We start from the raw sequence: 21661 nt of genomic DNA on the forward strand, positions 1-21661 counted from the left end.
GGGAGGAAGCGAGATGGGTGTCTACAGCCTGCAGGGAAAGAGAAGCAGCTGTGGGACAGTGTAGGACAACCTGTGGTGGAGATGGCAAAGGGCACTGGCAAGGCTGGATGTCACCAAGAGAACCCAAGTCTTTGTCCCCTTGGCTATGGCAATCATCTCTGCCACCAAGGCCTATGAGGAGACATGTTGTCCTCAGGCACTGGGGGCACCTCATGGCCTCCTTGCACACCCCCAGGAAGGCTGGGAACTGTCACACCATTGTCCTTCACTCAGCATCACACAGCCCACATCCCCCTGCCCCAGGAAGAGCCCTGAGCAATGGGTGAGGGACAGGATCTGCCTTCCCAGGGGCTGGGGGTCAGGCCTTGGCCTCTCTGCTTCATCCAACAAAACCAGGCTTTTCTCAGCACCTCAGCTGCCTGCACATGACCCTTTGTTTATCTGCCATCATGGCCTCCAATTCTCTGCTCTAACGAGTCCCTGGGGAGGCTTTGCTGGTACTTGCCCTCAGTGGAACTCATTAATACTTTAAGGTACTCAGTACTTTTTTCTTCTGACTTTGACTTCTGGCAAGGTTTGTGCAATCTCCTCTCAGCACCTCAGTGAGTTTCAAGGACTCAGCACCAAATGCACCATGGGGCTCATTACACTGAAGAAAGCTCTAAGAAACCATGTCTCTTCTTGTAATTGTCTTCTACTCTTGTACAGTGAATTAGAGAGTTTTCTTGGTGTAACTATGTAGAAAGATTTCAAAAAGCTTCTAATAAAAGCGTCTTTCTATTTTAAAGGGTGTGTTTCATTAATTTTTCCGTTTAAAGAAAATATTCTATCAGTATTATATCGATCCAGGGTCTCTCCTGTGGAGGTCTGGACTGGCTGGAGAAGGTCTGACACTTGAGGCCTGACACTGTGTGGACAACCTTGCTCCTCACCTCCCCAACCCCATCATTTCTCTCATTGGCCACCTAGGACTTGCATCCCTTTTCCTTACCCCAGACTTCTCCACTGCAGTCTGCAGCTGGATGTTCCACCTCCTTTGCACCAGCTCCCACCTGCTCTCCTTGGAGACCTGGCTGCACACGGGCAAAGAGGGACTTTTCTTTCCTTTTGAACAAACAAAATAAAACTGATAAGATTCATGATTAAAAGAAAACACACTCCTCAACTGTATGCCAAGGACAAACTGCCACCAATGAGATTCACCATTCACAAGGCATAACCATGAGAAAATATTTTAGGCAGAAATGAATGACAAAATAAACACAATAAAAGAGTTGGCTAAAGACAGAATTAGACAGACTACCAAAAGACAAGGAAGCTTTTACCTCCTTGAAGCTGAAAGCAGCAACTGGATTGTTGAGAGATGTCTGAGTGATCAAAGAGTAAGGGGAAGGGAAATCCAGAGAGCAATCGCAAGTGCTTGTGTGTAGATTAGTTGCTGGAAATGTGACTTCAGACATGGTCAGTTTAGTTAGGATGGGTGGAGATACATGAAAGATGAGGGAAATCAGATGCACAGCCTAACAGAGAGAGTGCTGGCAAGGCAAATCTAGTGGAAGATGAGAAGTTCTCCTCTTGCTCTTAATGCACATGCTGAAAAGCCTCATTTTGATCTCATGGGAAAACACTGATATTTTATTTAAGGTATTGAATTGTTTCAGCTGATGATTTCCCGCTCCTGCTTTAAAAGACGTGTGAAAATTTCTCGCATTTTCAGGGCGAGCTCCATTGCCTGACCACAAGTATCCAGGGCCACCTCCAGAGGAGCCTGTGTCTCTGCAGTCTATGTCTGGACTGGTCGTTGTCACAGAGGACCCGCTGGAGACCAGAGCCCCTCGGAAGCTGCAGCTGGAGCCTGGGCAGAGGGTCCCAGGGCACCTACACTGGCACCACCCACCCCTGTCCCTGTAACCGCATCCCAGCCCAACGTTATGATCACTTGCCTTTGCAAACAAAGGCAGAACATAAAATCCCCCAGAGATCAGTATAGTAAAACAAGGCAAAACAAAGGAAGGAGGTTAACAACACCAGATATATTTGAAGCCTAAATCTGCAATAAGACGTGTCTTTCACTCTACATCTTTCATTCTATTTTTTATTGCTTAAAACAAAAAAAATGTTCTCAACATTTCCATCATATGGAAACCTACAGCATTCGAAACACTTTATTTTTGTCTTACACAGACCAGGGCCCCAAAAGCTCCCTGCCAATAACTGTCCATGCCACTTCTTACTCTTGGCACAGAGTGAATCCCACTCTGAGGTTTTGGCGACACTTGCCTGATGGAGAAAAGCAGGGTAAAAAGCTTCAGTGTAATGTGCCCATTTGGGATGGCCAAATTTGCACTGATCTTATCAGATATCTGTCATCTGTCTTTTTATATGAGAAAATCTGTATTTGTGTGTAGGTACAAGCACAGAAGAATCATAAAATAATAGAATAATGGAATCATAGAATCATGTAGGTCAGAAAAGACCTTTAAGATGATAGAGTCCAGGCATAAACCCAACACTGCCAAGTCCACCACTAAAGCATGTCCCTAAGCCCCATTTCTACATGTCTTTTAAAACCCTCCAGAGATGGTGACTCAACTACTTCCCTGAGCAGCCAGTTCAAATGCCCAAAAATCCTTTTCATGAAGAAATTTTTTCTATTACCCAGTCATTCCCTGGCACAACTTGAGGCCATTTCCTCTTGTTCTATCACTTGTTACCTGGATAAAAGAGACTGACCCACACCTCACTACAACCTCCTTTCAGGTAGTTGCAGAGACCAATAAGGTCTCCCCTCAGCCTCCTTTTCTCCAGGCTAAACAGCTTCAGCTTCCTCAGCCACTCCCCATCTGACTTGTGCTCCAGACCCTTCATCAACTTTGTTGTCCTTCTCTTAACTGACTCCAACACCTCAAAGTCTTTCTTGCTGTGAGGTGCCCAAAACTGACCCCAGGATTTGAGCTGCAGCCTCACCAGTGGCCAGGACAGGGGAACAATCTCTTCTCTAGTCCTGCTGGTCACACTAGTGCTGATACCAGCCAGGATACCATTGGCCTTTTTTGGCCACCTGAGCACACTGCTGGCTCAGGTTCAGCCACTGTTGACCAACAGCTCCAGGTCCTTTTCCACCAGGCAGCTTTCCAGCTGCTCCTCTCCGAGCCTGTAGTGTTACCCGGTGGTGTTATGACTTTAGTGCAGGACCTGGCACTTGGCTTTGTTGAACCTCAGGCAACTGGCCTCAGCCCATCATTTCATCCAGTCCATATCCCTCTGTAGAGCCTTCCCAGCCTCCAGCAGATCAACACTCCCACCCAACTTGGTGTCATCTGCAAACTTACTAAGGGTGCACTTGATCCCATTGTCCAGATCATTGATAAAGAGATTAAACAGAACTGGCCCCAATACTGAGCCCTGAGGAACACCACTCATGACCAGCCACCAACTGGATCTGACTCTGTTCACAACTCTTCGGGCCCAGCCCTCCAGCCAGTTCTTTACCCAGCAAGGAGTGCAGCTGTCCAAGACATGAGCAGCCTGTATTTTTATTTTTTTATTCTATTTTATTTTGGTTTATTTTATTTTTGAAAAAATATGGTATTTAAAATGTATATATGCCTCTATACATGTGTATAAGAGTATACACATTATATATAGATATATACGTATGTATAAAACCAGAGAAATTAAATATACATAGCCATTATAACGTACATATAAAATGGATAATGCCTTCTTTAATAAGATCTAATGGAATGAAGAAGTAGATTTGAAATGAGAGTAGAAAGAAAAGTATAAGGATGGGTCGACATCTCCCACTTTACCTGATGCAGAAGCCGCCCACAGATGTCTGGGGAGGAACTTCAATCAGGTGGGGAGGACACAGACAAGCTGGATCATGCCCAAGGGCTATGTCCTCCCCCAGGAGGCCACCGAGGGGCTCTCAGCACAAATCCTTTAACATACAAAGAAAAGCCCAGTCCTGTGGGCTGGACTGGATGGCCCCCACATCCCAGCCCAGCCCAGCAGGACGTGCCGTGCGGGAATACTGGGTCAGACTCTGAGCTCTTCTGGGTGCTGTGAGACACAGGCAAACTGTCTGTGAACATGGAAACCCAGGACAAAATGCCAGCTTCAGAAGAACATATGCATGGGGACAATATGGAAAAGACCTGAAGAGGACCTCGAAATAGACAACGTGAAGCAGAAGAACTCACCAATGAACCCGTGAACCACAAATTGGATGTTGAGGTGCCAAACAGAGGCACCTCCCTGGTTGTGGGGGTCTCCCAGCTGCCTGTAAGGCCACTGTGGGGTGCAGGCTGGTGATAAATAGGTTTCCTTGTCCTTAGGTTCATAACATGATTGAATGTTCCAAACTGCTCTGAGTGAGGGGAGAAGTCAGGAGTGTGATGGGACTTGCCCAGGTCCACCTGAGCCGCACCAGCCAAACCCAGTGTGCTGCGTGTGTCATGTCAAGGGGTGGGGAAGGGGGTGGTGGTGGATGTCAATGTCTTGAACACTGTAGGACCTGAGCAGGGTGCATGTGGTGTGGAATAAGGGGTGGAAATTGTACTCCCTGGGATGGAGCTAATTTTCTTGTTCACAGTCCCTGCTGATGGCGCCCAGAACAGCTTTGACAACACTCATGTTGCAGCAGTTGCTGAGCAGCACTGGCACAGCCTCAAGGCCTTTGCTGTTTCTCCCTCTGCCCTAACAGTGTGGAGGCTGCAGGTGGCAAGAGGCTGGAGGGGACGAAGCCAGGAGAGCTGACCCCAACTGACCAGAGGGATATTCCACACCATATGACCTCATGGTCAGCAATAGAACTGAGGAGGCAGGTGTGTTCTTCAAAACATCCTTTGCTCAGAGACAGGCTGAGCATATATATCTCCTGCTCTGAGTGATTACTTTTCCACTTAAGTTGTCTTTATCTTGACCCATGAGATATTCTTTCTTGGTTTTGCCCTTCCAGTTCCCTCCCCCATCCCGCTGCTGGGGATTGAGCAAGTGATTGGGTGGGCGCTGCCAGATGGGGTCACCCCCAACATGTGCACAGAGCAAATAGGTTGTGCGGGTGAGGTCCCTGGTGTCTCAGTAGATCACAGGCCAGGAGCTGACTCAGCGATTGTGTAAGTGGTTGCAGGTCACTGACACCCGAGCAGCTGACAGGCCCAGCGCAGGCACACAGTTTGTGTCACAGCTTGTGAGGTCACTTGTGCCTTTGTGTCTCGCAGGCGAGCAGACAGCAAGTGGGTGGATGTGACGTGGTCAGGTCACTGGTGCCTGAGGAGCTGAAGGCAAGAGGGAGAAACGTGGCTTGGGATGTACTTGTGATGTCAGTCCTGGCTGAATGGCTGATGGGCCAGGACCAGGTGCACGTCCTTACAGGTGCTGGGGAGGTCACCAGGTGTCTGAGCCAGTCACCCCTGAGTAGCTCACAGGCCTGGAGTAGGCCCATGGCATGTGTAGGTGCTTGTAATGTCACTGCTGCCTGAGCAGTGATAGGCCAGGAGCAGGCCCACAGTTTGTGTAGGTGGTTTTGCAGTCATTAGTGTCTGAAGAGCCAATAGGCCAAGAGCAGGCCTATATCGGACATAGGTATTACGACATCACCAGTGGCTGAGTAGTAGATGGGCCAGGAACAGACACATGGCTCGTCTGGGTGCTCCTGATGTCACAAAACCATATTTATACCCCACCCAAATTCAGCTTTTTGGAGCCATTGTCAGCAGAAGTCCATAGATTGCACACACACGTGTGACAGTGTAACCAATGAGCACACAGTGGTGGCGGTAGAGGTGTGAGGTCACTGTCAGTGTAACCAATGAGCACACAGCGGTGGCAGTGGAGGTGTGAGGTCACTGTCAGTGTAACCAATGAGCACACAGCGGTGGCAGTAGGAGCTGTGAGGTCACTGTCAGTGTAACCAATGAGCACACAGCGGTGGCAGTACAGGTGTGAGGTCAGTGTCAGTATAACCAATGAGCCCACAGCGGTGGCAGTTGGAACTTTGTGGTCACCATCGGTATAGCCAATGAGCACACAGCGGTGGCAGTAGGACGTATGAGGTCACTGTCAGTGTAACCAATGAGCACACAGCGGTGGCAGCAGGAGCTGTGAGGTCACTGTCAGTGTAACCAATGAGCACACAGCGGTGGCAGTAGGAGGTGTGAGGTCACTGTCAGTGTAACCAATGAGCACACAGCGGTGGCAGTAGGAGCTGTGAGGTCACTGTCAGTATAACCAATGAGCACACAGCGGTGGCGGTAGAGGTGTGAGGTCACTGTCAGTATAACCAATGAGCACACAGCGGTGGCAGTAGGAGCTGTGAGGTCACTGTCAGTATAACCAATGAGCACACAGCGGTGGCAGCAGGAGCTGTGAGGTCACTGTCAGTATAACCCATGCACACCCAGCACTGGCAGTAGGAGGGTGCAGTGCTCACGTCACCGGTGACACCCCATGGCCATGGAGCTCGGTGCAGACTGTCCATGTGCTGTCACAGGGTCCCCACGAGGTACCGGAGCTGCCCGGCCCCGTGTCTGCGAGGCCGAAGGAGCAGCCCCTGCAGCCCTGGCTGCAGCCGTCGGGGTAGGGGTGGCTCGGGGGCACCGCAGGGATGTGCCCGGGCACGGCGCCCGGAGGAAACCACAGACTTCCTGCCCGGGCGCCGTGGGGGGAGCGCGGGGGCTGTGGTTTGTGCACCTGCAGGCTGCAGCTCTGATCCACCCGTGGGGAATAACGGCCCCTCGGTGACACACTGACAGGCAGGGACGCGTCTGAGCCCCTGGGCTGCACGTCTGCTGCCAGGACAGGGACGTGTCCCAGCTCCAGCTCCTGCGAGGGACCTTCCGTGGGCTCTCCAGGGAGCGGTGGGTGAGCCAGCGCTCCTGGGATGGGGCTCTGCCCTGGGCTAAGGCCCTTTCCCAGCTGCTGCTCCCAGCACAGTGGGGACTGTCACAGGGGCTGTTTCCTTCCCTTCCTGACACAGCCCCGGTGCAGTGGCAGCCCCATGGGTCTTATAGCACAGGAGTGTTTGGACGCTCTCTACCTCGAGCTCTTGGATAGTCTGTCACAGGACATGCTCGGTGCTCCTCGTCCCCACCACAGGGCTCAAGGAGTAAAAAATTGTTTGCCCCACTACAACCAGCCCTGTCCTGTGACGTTCCACCAGCACAGTGATGTGACACCTGCAGCGGAGCCGTCCCTCATATATGGTCATGAATGGCGCTGGAGAAGTTCATTGGAGGACTGGGCTGTGTCGGAGGGGAGATAGCTCCCGATAATGTCTAAAAAGGTGCTGCTGCTTCGATTGGCTCCTCCTGTAGCTGGGGGACATCTGCAGAGATATATTGCCCTCCCGTCATCATTATTCCCACGAGTCCCTGGAGCTGTGGCAGGGAGTGCGGCACAGAGGGATGCGCCATCAGGGCAGGAGGCTCAGGATGGGCACTGAGGGACTCCTGTCCCCTCAGACGCTGTGGCTGCTCCTCTGGGTCCAGCTGTGCAGGGGTAAGTGCTGACTCCCTTGTCCCACCGCCCAGGGCCAGCGGGTACCAGTGTGGTCATGGGGATCTGTCTGGGAATGGGGTTTCTTTGCAGGTGCTGCTGAGACAAGGGGCAGAAGGTGCTCAGATCCATGGAGCCTGTGCCCTTCCCTGTGCCTGTCTTGGTGGGAGAATCTCCTTTTCCATGGCTCCAGTGTTCAGGGCAGCCTGTGCCTGGCTGGATTCACAGATACCCTGTCCTGGGGTACCATTTTGGGCCCCCTTGTTCCCAGCACTCTGCCTCTGGAGCCAGTGGTGGCCTCACTGGTGATGGCAGCACCCAGAGATCCCCAGGCCACTGCCAACCTCTGGGGTGCCCCAGAGGGTTTGTGTGCTGCTCAGCACCCCTTGTTCCAGGGTAGCCCTGACCCCACGGGGGCAGTTTGTGCCCTGCAGAGAGAAGAGGATGGGGACATCTGCAGTAGGGAGACATCCTTCCTGGGGGGCCTGGCCCAGTGCAGGGGCTGGGCTGACACCAGGAGAGGAGGGGATGTGTGGTCCTGTGGATGGTCTCAGTGGGAACAGGGAAGGCCCTGGGGCTGGGCCGGGTTTGGATGGTGCTGGGGCAGGTGGTTTGCAGGGGAAGCTGCAGCCCTGGGTATACAGGGCTGTTCAGGGGGTGCTGGTCTGGGGACAGCTGCTGCCCAGTGCAGGGCTGGGCAGTGTGTGGGTGGGCATGGGTGGGGGGCAGGTGGCCTTTGGGGTGGGAAGAGGTGCCTTGTGTGGTGGGATGGAGCATGACCCAGCAGTGCTGGACGTGGGTACCCCCAGCCTTGTGCAGCTGAGGGGACAGAAGGGACCCTCACACTGCTCTGGGGACAGCCTGGAGGGGAGGGGGCTCCCACCCTGGTTCCTCTGACACAGCTCAGACAGGAGGTTCCCCCAGACCTGCAGCACTGGGGCTCGGTGCTCTCCTGACTCATCCCGTGTTGGTGTTTGAAGGTGCTGTGGAGGTGAGGCTGGCGGATGGCGGCAGGCGCTGTGCTGGGAGAGTGGAGGTGAAACACCAGGGACAGTGGGGAACTGTGTGTGATGACTACTGGAGCATGAACGATGCAGCAGTGGTTTGTAAGCAGCTGGGCTGTGGGTCTGCTGTTGGAGCTCCTCAGTACGGACACTTTGGGGCAGGATCTGGCCCCATTTGGATGGATAATGTCGGCTGTAACGGCACTGAATCTACCCTAGCTGATTGCAAACATGCAGGATGGGGTGAAGATAACTGTGATCATTCTGAGGATGCTGGAGTGATGTGTTCAGGTAAGGGGTCAGCGTGTTCCCACCTTTGGGGCTGGGATGCAGGAAGGGACCTGGCTGTGCCATAAGGAGCAACAAACATGCTGGACCTCGGCCGAGTGTGGCCAATCATGCTGTTGAACGGGGACTGTCATTGCTAGTGTAACTGGTCCCTGGGGAAAGCTGTGACAGACCTGTGGGGACAGGACCCCATGCAGGCAGCGCTGACAAGCTGCCCAACCCCTCCTGCCTGCCCACAGCTCCCCACACTGACCCATGAAACAGGGTCTTTGCCAGCACTTACTGACTCTCGTCTGTGCTGCTGTCATCCTCTGAAGCAGCGTGAGGCCAGGGGGACATGTGGGTCTCCTGTCCCCTGCCTGGCCATTGGCCTGGGACCTGTGCACCCCTGGGCAGAGCACGGTGTCCCTGGATGAGAACATCCCCCTGGAGCAGGCAGGGGAGGGCTCTGGACAGGCACCAGCCATGACAGCAGTTGCTCCATATCTGTGCTCTCGGACATTTCCCACCTAAAAGGAACCTCCCAACACTCAGGAACACCCCTGGGAGCAGAGTGTGATTCTGGTTGCATCCAGGTGATGATGGTCCTGCCTGGCCCAAGCTCTGCAGGGGCTGAGCAGCTGCAGCTTCATCATCATCTGGGCCAGTTCTCCTGGACCCCAACTGCTCACACGGCTGCGGTGCTGGGGGTACTGTGCTCGCAGCACAGAGAACCTTGTGTGGGAGCCCTTTGTGTGAGCAGCACCTGTGGCTGTGAGTGTGTGGCAGACACACACCTCGGGTGCTCTGGTGGTGTAGACAAGGGGAGGAGGAGTCTTGCATGTGTTTCTGGCACCAGCCCTTCCCCAACAGCTTCCTCTGGGATGTGCAATAGGCAGTTTGGCCACGGCTTGCTCAGAGGTGATATGGGACATGGGCATGTAACTGCCAGAGGGCTCTGGGAACTCCCATGTTGTTACTGGTTTTTTTCCAGGATTTTTCCGTCTGGTGGGAGGGAAGAGCCGCTGCTCAGGACGTGTGGAGATCTGTGATGGGGACCAGTGGAAAACTGTTTGTGATTCCCACTTTGGCCCCAAAGCTGCTGAGGTGGTCTGCAGGGAGCTGCAGTGCGGCGTGGCCCTGCCTGTGTCTGGAGGAGGTCACTTTGGAGAAGGGGTTGGTCCCATGTGGGATGGAGAGCTGCAGTGTGTGGGGAATGAGTCCTTCCTGTCCTCCTGCCCCACGGGGCCCTCTTGGGACCAGGCCTGCACCCAGATGAACAGTGCTGCTGTCAGCTGCACACGTAAGGACTTGGGGTGGGGTGTTGAACACTGGGGTGAGCTCCAGCCTGAGGAGGGGACAGTTGGTGCTTGTGGAGACAAGGGAACTGGGGCATCTGTTCCCACAGGCTGGCAGAGATGTGACGTTCCTGGGATCATAGAGAAGGGCAGGGCTGGGCTGACGCCCAAGGACAAAGAGGGGCCATGGGCTGGGAGGGCTCCCTGGGATCAACGTGTTGCTCCACAGCGGATACACAAAGGCCTGAGATGATGATGTGGGAGGTGCCCAGGGCGGACTGTGGTCCATTGGAGCTGGGGGCCCTGGGAGAAGCAGCAGCCTGTGCTTGGGGATCCTTGGAGACAGGTCTCTTGTCAGGGTGCTGGCTGGGGTGGAGTGGGTGCTCTTGGTGGGTGTGAGCCAGGGGCAGGTTGAAGGGTCTGTTAGGGTAGAAGGAAGTGCTGAAATCTCTGGGGTCACAAATGACCCAGCAGAGCTCTTCACTCCAGCCTTGCACAACCCATGGGGCTACAAGGGACGTCTGCACCATATTGGGGACAGTCTGGAGGGGAGGGGACTCCCACCCTGACACCCACAGTGCTGCGGCTTGACGCTGATCTGACTGGTCCTGTGTCAGTGTTTGAAGGTGCTGTGGAGGTGAGGCTGGCAGATGGCGGCAGGCGCTGTGCTGGGAGAGTGGAGGTGAAACCCCATGAACAGTGGGGGACTGTGTGTGGTCACTACTGGAGCATGAATGATGCAGCAGTGGTTTGTAAGCAGCTGGGCTGTGGGTCTGCTGTTGGAGCTCCTCAGTACGGACACTTTGGGGCAGGATCTGGCCCCATTTGGATGAGTTATGTTGGCTGTAATGGAACCGAATCTGCCCTGTCTGACTGCAAACATGCAGAATGGGGTGAACATGACTGTGATCACGATCTCGATTCTGGAGTGACGTGTTCAGGTAAGAAGTCAATCTGTTCCCACCTTTGGGGCTGGGATGGGGGAAGGGACCTGGCTGTGTCCTCAGGGAACAAAAAGCATAAGCCAGAGAACGTGCCAGTGATGCTGGTCCAACTGCTGAACTGGGACTGTCATTTCTCATGTTCCCAGTCCCTGGGAAAGCCCAGAAGGAACCTACCCCACGGTGAACTAACCCTGCCACAGTGCCTCTGCCCGACCTCAGTTGGTGTCTTGGGCTGCACATGAATCCTCCATCCTGCCCTGGGGTGTCTGCTGGTGTCTGTCGGTTCCCACTCATTCTGCCAGATCCCAGCCAACAAGGCTGAGGATCCCTGAGCTGGAAACACCAAGAGGGAACATGCTGGCACCCCACACCTTGGAGGAAGAGCATGAGATGGCTGGTCACGCTGGGATGTTCTCCCTCAGGGACATGCGAATCTTGATGAGGGCACACTTTTCAGGAATTTTCTTGATGGAGAGCACGAGCGCTGGGCCCTGGGCAGAGGAGCAGGCGGCACACGGCCCCTCGCTGCCCAACCCCAGGGCTCGGCTGTGTGGTCCCGATATGTGAGGCTTTAGGACCTTGAGAGCTGCTTGACTCTGGCTGCTTCTTCTGCATCACTGCATGCACGGGCTGGTCCTGAGACATTGCACAGGGCTGTAACAGCCCTGTGGGGACAGGATCCCATGCAGGCAGCACTGACCAGCTGCCCAACCCCTCCTGCCTGCCCACAGCTCCCCACACTGACCCATGAAACAGGGTCTCTGCCAGCACTTACTGACTATCGTCCGTGCTGCTGTCACCCTCTGAGGCAGCGTGAGGCCAGGGGGACATGCGGGTCTCCTGTCCCCTGCCTGGCCATTGGCCTGGGACCTGTGCACCCCTGGGCAGAGCACGGTGTCCCTGGATGAGAACATCCCCCTGGAGCAGGCAGGGGAGGGCTCTGGAGAGCGCCAGCCATGATAAGAGCTGCTCCATTTCTGTGCTCTGGGATATCTCCCACCTAAAAGGAACCTCCCAACACTCAGGAACACCCCTGGGAACAGAGTGCGTTTCTGGTTGCACCCAGATGATGATGGTCCTGCCTGGCCCAAGCTCTGCAGGGGCTGAGCAGCTGCAGCTTCATCATCATCTGGGCCAGTTCTCCTGGACCCCAACTGCTCACACGGCTGTGGTGCTGGGGGGACCGTGCCAGGCAGCACAGAGGAGCTTGTGTGGGAGCCCTTTGTGTGAGCAGCACCTGTGGCTGTGAGTGTGTGGCAGACACACACCTCAAGTGCTCTGGTGGTGTAGACAAGGGGAGGAGGAGTCTTGCATGTGTTTCTGGCACCAGCCCTTCCCCAACAGCTTCCTCTGGGATGTGCAATAGGCAGTTTGGCCATGGCTTGCCCGGAGGCGATATGGGACATGGGCATTTAACTGCCAGAGGGCTCTGGGAACTCCCAGGTGTTTTGGTGGTTTTTTTTCCAGGATTTGTCCGTCTGGTGGAAGGGAAGAGCCGCTGCTCAGGACGTGTGGAGATCCATGATGGGGACCAGTGGAAAACTGTTTGTGATTCCCACTTTGGCCCCAAAGCTGCTGAGGTGGTCTGCAGGGAGCTGCAGTGCGGCGTGGCCCTGCCTGTGTCTGGAGGAGGACACTTTGGAGAAGGGGTTGGTCCCATGTGGGATGGAGAGCTGCAGTGTGTGGGGAATGAGTCCCTCCTGTCCTCCTGCCCCATGGGGTCCTCCCGGGACCAGGCCTGCACCCAGATGAACAGCGCTGCTGTCAGCTGCACACGTAAGGACTCAGGGTGGGGTGGTGAACACCGGGGTGAGCTCCAGCCTGAGGAGGGGACAGTTTGTGATTGTGGAGACAAGGGAACTGGGGCATCTGTTCCCACAGGCTGGCAGAGATGTGACCTTCCTGGGATCATAGAGAAGGGCAGGGCTGGGCTGACGCCCAAGGACAAAGAGGAGCCATGGGCTGGGAGGGCTCCCTGGGATCAACATGTTGCTCCACAGCGGATACACAAAGGCCTGAGATGATGATGTTGGAGGTGCCCAGGGCGGACTATGGTCCATTGGAGCTGGGGGCCCTGGGAGAAGCAGCAGCCGGTGCTTGTGGATCCCTGGGGACAGATCTCTTCCCAGGGTGCTGGCTGGGGTGGAGTGGGTGCTCTCGGTGGGTGTGAGCCAGGGTCAGGTTGAAGGGTCTGTTAGGGTAGAAGGAAGTGCTGAAAAGTTTGGGGCCATAAATGACCCAACAGGACTGGAGGTGGGCACCCCAGTCTTGCCCAGCCCATGGGGCTACAAGGGACCTCTGCACCATATTGGGGACAGTCTGGAGGGGAGGGGGCTCCCACCCTGACACCCACAGTGCTGGGGCTTGATGCTGTTCTGACTGGTCCTGTGTCAGTGTTTGAAGGTTCTGCAGAGGTGAGGCTGGCGGACGGCGTCAGGCGCTGTGCTGGGAGAGTGGAGGTGAAACAGCATGAACAGTGGGGGACTGTGTGTGGTGACTACTGGGACATGAACGATGCAGCAGTGGTTTGTAAGCAGCTGGGCTGTGGGTCTGCTGTTGGAGCTCCTCAGTACGGACACTTTGGGGCAGGATCTGGCCCCATTTGGATGGATGATGTCGGCTGTAATGGAACCGAATCTGCCCTGTCTGACTGCAAACATGCAGGATGGGGTGAACATAACTGTGAGCACAGTCTCGATGCTGGAGTGACATGTTCAGGTAAGAGGTCAGCCCGTTCCCACCTTGGGGCTGGGATGGGGGAGGGGACCCGGCTGTGCCACAGGGTGCAACAAACATGTTGGATCTGGGCCCAATGTCGCCAATCATGCTCCTGAGCTGGGGCTGTCATTGCTGGTGTAACTGGTCCCTGGGGAAAGCTGTGACAGACCTGTGGGGACAGGACCCCACGCAGGAAGTGCTGACCAGCTGCCCAACCCCTCCTGCCTGCCCACAGCTCCCCACACTGACCCATGAAACAGGGTCTTTGCCAGCACTTACTGACTCTCGTCCGTGCTGCTGTCACCCTCTGAGGCAGCGTGAGGCCAGGGGGACATGCGGGTCTCCTGTCCCCTGCCTGGCCATTGGCCTGGGACCTGTGCACCCCTGGGCAGAGCACGGTGTCCCTGGATGAGAACATCCCCCTCGAGCAGGCAGGGGAGGGCTCTGGAGAGCGCCAGCCATGATAACAGCTGCTCCATTTCTGTGCTCTGGGACATCTCCCACCTAAAAGGAACCTCCCAACACCCCAGGAACACCCCTGGGATCAGAGTGAGCTTCTGTTTGTACCCAGGTGATGATGGTCCTGCCTGGCCCAAGCTCTGCAGGAGCTGAGCAGCTGTAGCTTATCATCATCTGGGCCAGTTCTCCTGGACCCCAACTGCTCACACGGCTGCGGTGCTGGGGAGACCATGCTGGGCAGCGCAGAGGACCTTGTGTGGGATCCCTTTGTGTGAGCAGCACCTGTGGCTGTGAGTGTGTGGCAGATACACACCTCAAGTGCTGTGGTGGTGTAGACAAGGGGAGGAAGAGTTTTGGATGGTTTTGTGTCACCAAGACTCCCCAAAAAGCTTCCTCTGGGATGTGGAATGGGCACTTTGGCCATGGCTTGCTTGGAGGTGATGTGGGACGTGGGCATGTAACTGCCAGAGGGCTCTGGGAACTCCCAGGTTGTTTGGTTGGTTTTTTTCCAGGATTTGTCCGTCTGGTAGGATGGAAGAGCCGCTGCTCAGGACGTGTGGAGATCCGTGATGGGGACCAGTGGAAAACTGTTTGGGATTCCCACTTTGGCCCCAAAGCTGCTGAGGTGGTCTGCAGGGAGCTGCAGTGCGGCGTGGCCCTGCCTGTGTCTGGAGGAGGTCACTTTGGAGAAGGGGTTGGTCCCATGTGGGATGGAGAGCTGCAGTGTGTGGGGAATGAGTCCTTCCTGTCCTCCTGCCCCACGGGGCCCTCTTGGGACCAGGCCTGCACTCAGATGAACAGCGCTGCTGTCAGCTGCACACGTAAGGACAAAGGGTGGGGTGTTGAACACTGGGGCTGTGCCAGGGCTTGCGAACAGAGCAAGAACCAGGCTGGGTGGGTGTAGGACAGGAGGGATCATTGCACCGTCACCAACACAAAAACCGTGCACAAGGAGAAGAAAGGCATCTGTCCCTTTGGACTCTCCGCTGACTACCAAGCCTACAAAAGCACCAACCCACCCTCTCTCCTCCTCTGTCCCCAGAGTACACAGCGTTCAGGCTGGTGAACGGCAGCACAGCGTGTGCAGGGAGGGTGGAGGTCCAGGTGCTGGGGACCTGGGGGACCCTCTGTGCCTCCCGCTGGGATCTCTCAGATGCCCATGTTCTCTGTCGTCAACTCAACTGTGGGTTTGCTGAGTCCATTCCTGGAGGAGAGTATTTTGGGAGAGAAACTGGCCCTGTCTGGAGAGACTCATTCCACTGTGACGGGACTGAAGCCCACCTGGGACAGTGCCCAGTGACCACCCTGGGGGCCTCCCCATGCTCCCACGGGAACAATGCTGCTGTCATTTGCTCAGGTGAGTGCTGGGAAAATGGTGCATTAGCTCCATTTCCTTTGTGGGAGACATGGCCACCCAAAGCTGGGTCCCATGGCAGCGCCAGGCTGAATTTCTCCCTGGAGGATCCCTGGGGGGCTTTCCCTGGTCAGACTGACCGCTCTGCTCTGGGAGAGCTGAGGTCTGAACAGAGGCAGACACCTGTCCCCAGGGCAGCGCCTCAGGCCCCAGCACCACTGCCAGGCCTGTGTTCCATAGGATGAGCCCAGGACAGGTCCGTGGGGCTCTGCTCCATCCCTGTGGCTGCAGACAGCCATATCCCATCCCCACAGAGAGCCCTGCAGAGCCTCATCCCACCACCCAGCAGCAGCAGACCTGGGTGTGAGCTGCAGACAGGGCCTGGGCTTTGCCCTGGCTTCTCGTCAGCACAGGGCTCAATCTTGTCCTGTCTGGTCAGACAATCCCCCCTTGCCCTCCTCCCTGGAGGCTGCCGTGCTGCCCGGTGCCGCTGATGGTTGTGGCTCCTCTGCTGTCCCCAGGCCCAGCTGACTCTGCGTCCCTGCAGCTGGTGGGCGGAGGGAGCCGGTGCGACGGGCGAGTGGAGATCTTCCAGCGCGGGACGTGGGGCAGAGTCCTGGACGACCAGTGGGACGTGCAGGAGGCCAGCGTGGTGTGCCGGCAGCTGCGGTGTGGAGAGGCAGAAAAAGCCTACAACCCCCCAAAGCCTGAGCGAGGGACGGGCCCCGTGGGGCTGCGAGGGGTCCGGTGCGCAGGGCACGAGGCCAGCCTGACCCTCTGCAACACCTCCCTGCCCGGGAGTTTGCTGTTGGGAGGGGTTGTGGAGGACGTGGGAGTCATTTGCTGGGGTGAGCGGTGCTGTACGAGCCCCCAGATGATGGAGTGGGGGGGCAGCCACCCCCTGACAGCACCTGGGGTTTCTCCCCACTGCAGGGAGCCGGCGGGTCCGGCTGGTGAATGGGTCCGGGCGCTGCGCAGGGAGAGTGGAGATCTACTACCAGGGCAGCTGGGGGACCGTCTGTGACGATGGCTGGGACCTGTCTGATGCCGCCGTCGTTTGCCACCAGCTGGGCTGTGGAGGGCCGGTGGAGGCGGCCGGCTCCGCTCGGTTCGGGGAAGGCTCTGGGAAGATCTGGCTGGATGGTGTGAACTGCTCTGGGTCCGAAGCTGCTCTCTGGGACTGCGCTGCCGGGCCCTGGGGGCAGCACGACTGCGGGCACAAAGAGGACGGGGGCGTCATCTGCTCAGGTCTGTGCTGAGAGATGTGCTGGGATCCTGGCTCTTGGAGAGGCTGGGATGCAGGGAAAGCCGGGCATGGCCAAGGCTGTCCCTGGCTGAGCCCCTGCCTGAGCCCGGCCTATGGACACCCATGCACGGGTGCCCTCAGTCCCACTGGGGTCCCTGGGGAGCTCAGCTGTCCCCCAGGGTGAGTGGGGAGAGCAGGGCTGTGTGTCCATCAGGGACTTCTCTCTGCCCTGGCTGCAAGGGGGACTTGCTGGCCCTGCCCTGCCTGCCTGGGGGCCTGGGGAGCGCAGAGGCGTCCTGGCTCCCACAGCCCCAGACCAGCCTGTTCCTCTTGCTGCCTTTCCTCCCAGAGTTCGTGGCCCTGAGGCTGGAGAACAGTGACGGCTGCTCCGGGCGCCTGCAGGTTTTCTACAACGGGACGTGGGGGAGTGTTTGCTCCAACTCGATGACTCCTGACACGGTGTCACTGGCATGCAAGGAGCTGGGCTGTGGGGATGGAGGATCCCTGGAAACAGGACTGCCCTATGGCAGGGTGTCTGGCCCTGCCTGGCTGGATTACGTGCAGTGTGGGGAGAAAAACAACTCTTTTTGGCAGTGTCCCTCTGCTCCCTGGGACCCACAGTCATGCGATGACCTGCGAGATGAGACCTACATCACCTGCAATGGTAATTCTGAGCCACTCGGGTCCGGTGTCACCCCAGCTTCTGCTCCCCTCTGGGCACAGCCAAATGAAGAGAAAGAGCTTGGAGGGGTTTTCATTTCCATGTCAGACTCTTCTGCTGCTGGTGGCACAAACGTGACCACAGCTCTCAGAGCCCCACACGTCCAGCAGCAGTTGCCACCCAGCAGTGCCTGGGGGAGGCAGTGACATCTGCAAGTGAGGTCTCAGCAGAGACCAGATGGGGTTCAGAGGAGCCTCCCCTCCATGGACACCCCCTGCTGCTCTGTGACCAAGATGGCACACACAGGCACGAGCAGAGCTCAGCCCCGCTCTCTTCTGCACAATCCCCGAGCCAGCCCCTTCACCACAGTGTTTCCTTCTTCAGGGAGACGCCCAGAAATGCCCCCAGAGCCATTGGCCCCGTGCCCCAACTCCACCAGCTGCACAGGTAGGGAGCTGCTCCTCTGTGTGCTCCGCTTGCCTGGCAGGGCTCTGCTGTCTGAGTGCCATGGGAGCTCTTTGCCTTCTCCAGACAGGGAGAAGATCCGTGCCGTGGGAGGCGAGGACGGTTGCTCGGGCAGAGTGGAGCTCTGGCATCACGGCTCCTGGGGGACAGTGTGCGATGACTCCTGGGACATGCGGGATGCCCAGGTGGCGTGCAGGCAGCTGGGCTGTGGCCCCGCGGTGTCTGCCCTGCGTGAGGCTGCTTTTGGGGTGGGGCAAGGCCCCATCTGGCTGGAGCGGGTGGAGTGCCGGGGGACGGAGTCGTCTCTGCAGGACTGCTGGGCCCGGCCTGGGGACGGACGTGCTTGCCGGCATAAGGAAGATGCTGCCGTGCGCTGCTCGGGTGAGCTGGGGCTGGGACCCCTTGCTCGGGTATTGGCAGGGAGCTGGGGAAGGCCTTTCACCCGCTTGGTCCTGGCACAGCCCCTGAGCTCCCGAGAGCAGGAATGTTCCTGTGGGGTGCAGCAGCCTGGTGCCACGCAGGGAGCAGCCTCGGTGGAACTGGATGTCCTTGGGCCACTGCCCATGGGGCCCTGCAGCTCCAGGGCCATCCCCTGGGCTGCCTGTGCCACCCTGCCTGCCACCCAGAGCAGAGGCCACGGGCCCTGTCCTGGGTCCCTTTCTAGCATTACAGGAGGGGCAATTTGGCTGGGATGTGTCAAGGACACCAACAGACACACATGGGTGTGTTGGAGGGGAGGCTCCCTGGTACGTGCACTCCCACCCTCTCAGCCCGGATCTCCTTTTCCTCCTCTGCAGCTGCACCCAGGACAGCAGCATCCCCACCCCAAGCAGGTAACTTGTCCTCCCACCAGGGCTGGGTATCCAGGGCCAGACTCTGACCTACAGTTGGGTGGAAGGGGCTCCTTGCTGGAGTGTGAAACTCCCAGCAGGAGGCGCTGGGGTGTTTGTGTGGGGGTTGAGGAGGGCTGTAATTCACTCAGCAGGGTGGAAGCTTCTCCATCACTCCCCTCCCAGTGCCCTCCACTCCCTGCTGCCTTGTGTGATGGGGGTCAGGACTGGTGCTGCCTCCACCTCTCCCAAGGCTGGTGCTGTTCTTCCATGTTCTTGCCCATGCAGATCCCACCCGGGGCCGTCCGACTCTCAATGGGAGGATCTCAGTGCCCGTCATCATCTGCATCATCCTGGGGGCCCTTCTCTGCCTGCTCCTGGCCCTGCTGGCCGGGCAAGTGCTCAGAGCCAGGGCTGGGCGCAGAGGTGGGTCCCTCCACAGAGGTCCCAGTGATGCCTCCTGGAAGGGCTGTGGGTGCTGCGGGGGGTCAGTAAGGGGCACAAGCAGAGCTGAGGGGATGAGACTGTGTGCTGCCACCTGTTCCACGCACCTCATTGACTGTCTGGCCATCGGGCACCAGCAGCAAGGGGTGGAGAGAGCCCAGAGGTGGTGGGAGCAAGAGATGGGGCAAGGAGAGAAATGGCAGAGCAGGACCAGGGAAGATGTTATCCTGGGGGAAATGTTATCCTTGGGGAGATGTGATCCTGTGGGAGATGTTGTCCTGGGGAGATGTTATCCTGGAGGAGATGTTATCCTGGTGGAGATGGCCAAGGCTGGCAGTGCTCTTGGTAGTGCTGGAGGGTGCCCTGGGGCAAACAACAAGACAGGAGGAACACAGAGCAGCAGGGCCCATCTCCACGGTGTCAGGCCCCAGGCTGACCCCCTGCTCAGCCCTGCCTGCCCTTGGTAAGGCTGGGGCCCTACTATGGACTCATGGGGCAGACAGGGGTCAGCTCCAGGTGGAGAGGAAACATGTGAGCTGCTCTGGGGTCAGACAAGGGGGGATGACCCAGGGGCCAGAGGGGCTTGGGCACTGTCTCCAAGAGTGTGATGCTGCCCCAGATCATCTCCATAGTGATGTGGCCCTCACTGGGGATGTGGCAGCTGTTCCTGGACAGCACAGTGGGGCTGTGCTGTTGGAGCAGTCCTGGGCTGGGCCAAGGAACAGGTCTGGGGGAGCACAGTGGCGTCCCATCGCCTCTCTGCCTGTCCCTGTGCCAGCCCTGCCTCTGTCCCCAGGCTCCAGGACAGCCCAGGAGCTCTTCCCCGAGGCCGTGTATGAGGAGATCGGTTACAGCCCAGTGCAGGAGAAGCAGGCGAGGTTTGGTCGCTCAGGTGGGTGTGGGCACATCTGCAGGACCCTTTCCCCTGGCCCCACCCCAGGGCTGATCCTCTGAAGCCCCCAGCCCATGGTGCCTGCAGTGCTGGGGCTGTGTGGTCTGTGGGGAGAGCACCCAGGTCCTGGGCCCAGGAGAGGAGCTGCCTCCCAACCAGCTTTGCTGATCGCAGCTGGACAGCCCCTCTCTTCCTGCCCCTGCACCCCACTTGACCAGTGAGGGATGAGCTGTCCTGGGGCAGCTCTGGGAGCACCTTTGAGACAGAGCTTGTCCCAGGGGAGCAGGGTGAATTCCCAGCCCTTCTCCCCATGCAGCCCCAGCTCTGTGGGTCCCCCTTCCCCAGCAGTGCTGGCCATGAGCCACGTCAGTGGGCTCGCTCCATAACACCCGCTGCGCATTTCTCCAGGCTCCTCTTCAGAGCAGTCCCTGACCCAGCTGCAGCCCTACCCTGGGTACCGTGAGGAGGAGGATGGTCTGGGATCAGCACCAGGTAATGAAGCAGGAAGGGGCTGATCTGCCTGCAGACAAGTGATGGACAGAGGTGTCACTGAGTGTCACTGTCAGATGGGGAGGACATGAGGGTCTCCTGTGCTGCTGCCAACACCAGTGCCTCCCATCCTCTGCTCTGCAGGATGTATCTTCTCACTGTCACCAGCTCCCCTCTCTTTTCAGATGTTCTTGTTCTGCATGGGGATGACCCAGCAGAGGGCTATGATGATGCCAGGGAGGTTTCTCACCCTGAGGAGGACGATGGCCCTGGACAGGGAGCCTGGGAAACGCCCAGGGTGCCAGAGGAGGGAGCAGGACCTAGGGATGCACCCAGAGGTGAGAGGGAAATTCAGCGCTGCTGGTTCCTGGGGTGCCATCCCTGCTCACACCCTAGTTGCTGCTGTACTGAGACCTAAACCTCTTGGGAAGGGGAATCCTGCCCCATGAGTTTCCCATGGAGGGACTGAAGGGTGGAAGAAGGAGCTGAATGTGGTGAGGAGCAGGGAGGAAGGTGGTGCACAGACCCCATGGGGTGAACTGCAATGTCCTGCATTGCTGCTTGCAGGGGGCAGCCTGTGCTCCCAGAGAAGTGCCGGGGTCCCTGGAGCTGAAGGAGACACCTCGTCCCTGTCCCCGGGGAGCATGGGCTATGATGATGCTGAAGAGATCTCTCTGGCACATCCTTGTGAGGACACAAAGGCTGTGACAGAGCTGGGTGCACAGCAATCCCTGAGCCCCCGGCCAGGAGAGCCCATCCCTGCTGTGCAGGTGGGTGCAGCCGGGAGGGAGGAGAGGTCTGTGCAGCTGGGAGAGCCGTGAGCACTGGGGAACTGTCTCCCTTTGCCCATGGGCAGCAGAAACAGCCCAGAGTTTCCTCCATTTTTCCCCGTTTTTACACTGTGCATCCTATTTGTTGTTATTAAAAGTCTCAGTGGACTTTGACCGGGAGCTGGTTTGTGTCTGCCCAGGCATCAGGAAATCTTCCTGAGTTTGTTCAGGGGCAGCAGAGAACAAAGACATGGCGGTGGGGAAGGGGTTTGTCTCAGGGACAGCAGGTTTGGGGTCAGGTTGTGGGGCTGCTAGAG

General features: G+C 57.4%; 1 protein-coding gene across 1 annotated transcript; it reads left to right on the forward strand.

The window, feature by feature from the left end:
- The first annotated feature begins 7439 nt into the window (after positions 1-7439).
- LOC135999568 (scavenger receptor cysteine-rich type 1 protein M130-like) lies at positions 7440-21395 on the forward strand. Its single transcript, XM_065653133.1, has 14 exons — positions 7440-7506; positions 8484-8798; positions 12484-12792; positions 15236-15550; positions 16069-16395; positions 16481-16795; positions 17143-17457; positions 17851-17901; positions 17986-18300; positions 18717-18752; positions 19038-19175; positions 19990-20085; positions 20760-20912; positions 21142-21395. The coding sequence occupies exons 1-14, from the start codon at positions 7440-7442 to the stop codon at positions 21393-21395; spliced, it is 3006 nt and encodes a 1001-aa protein (XP_065509205.1).
- The last annotated feature ends 266 nt before the right edge of the window (positions 21396-21661 follow it).

This window comes from Caloenas nicobarica, chromosome 29, assembly GCF_036013445.1.
Source record: "Caloenas nicobarica isolate bCalNic1 chromosome 29, bCalNic1.hap1, whole genome shotgun sequence".
In the NCBI taxonomy this organism is placed as follows: Eukaryota; Metazoa; Chordata; class Aves; order Columbiformes; family Columbidae; genus Caloenas; species Caloenas nicobarica.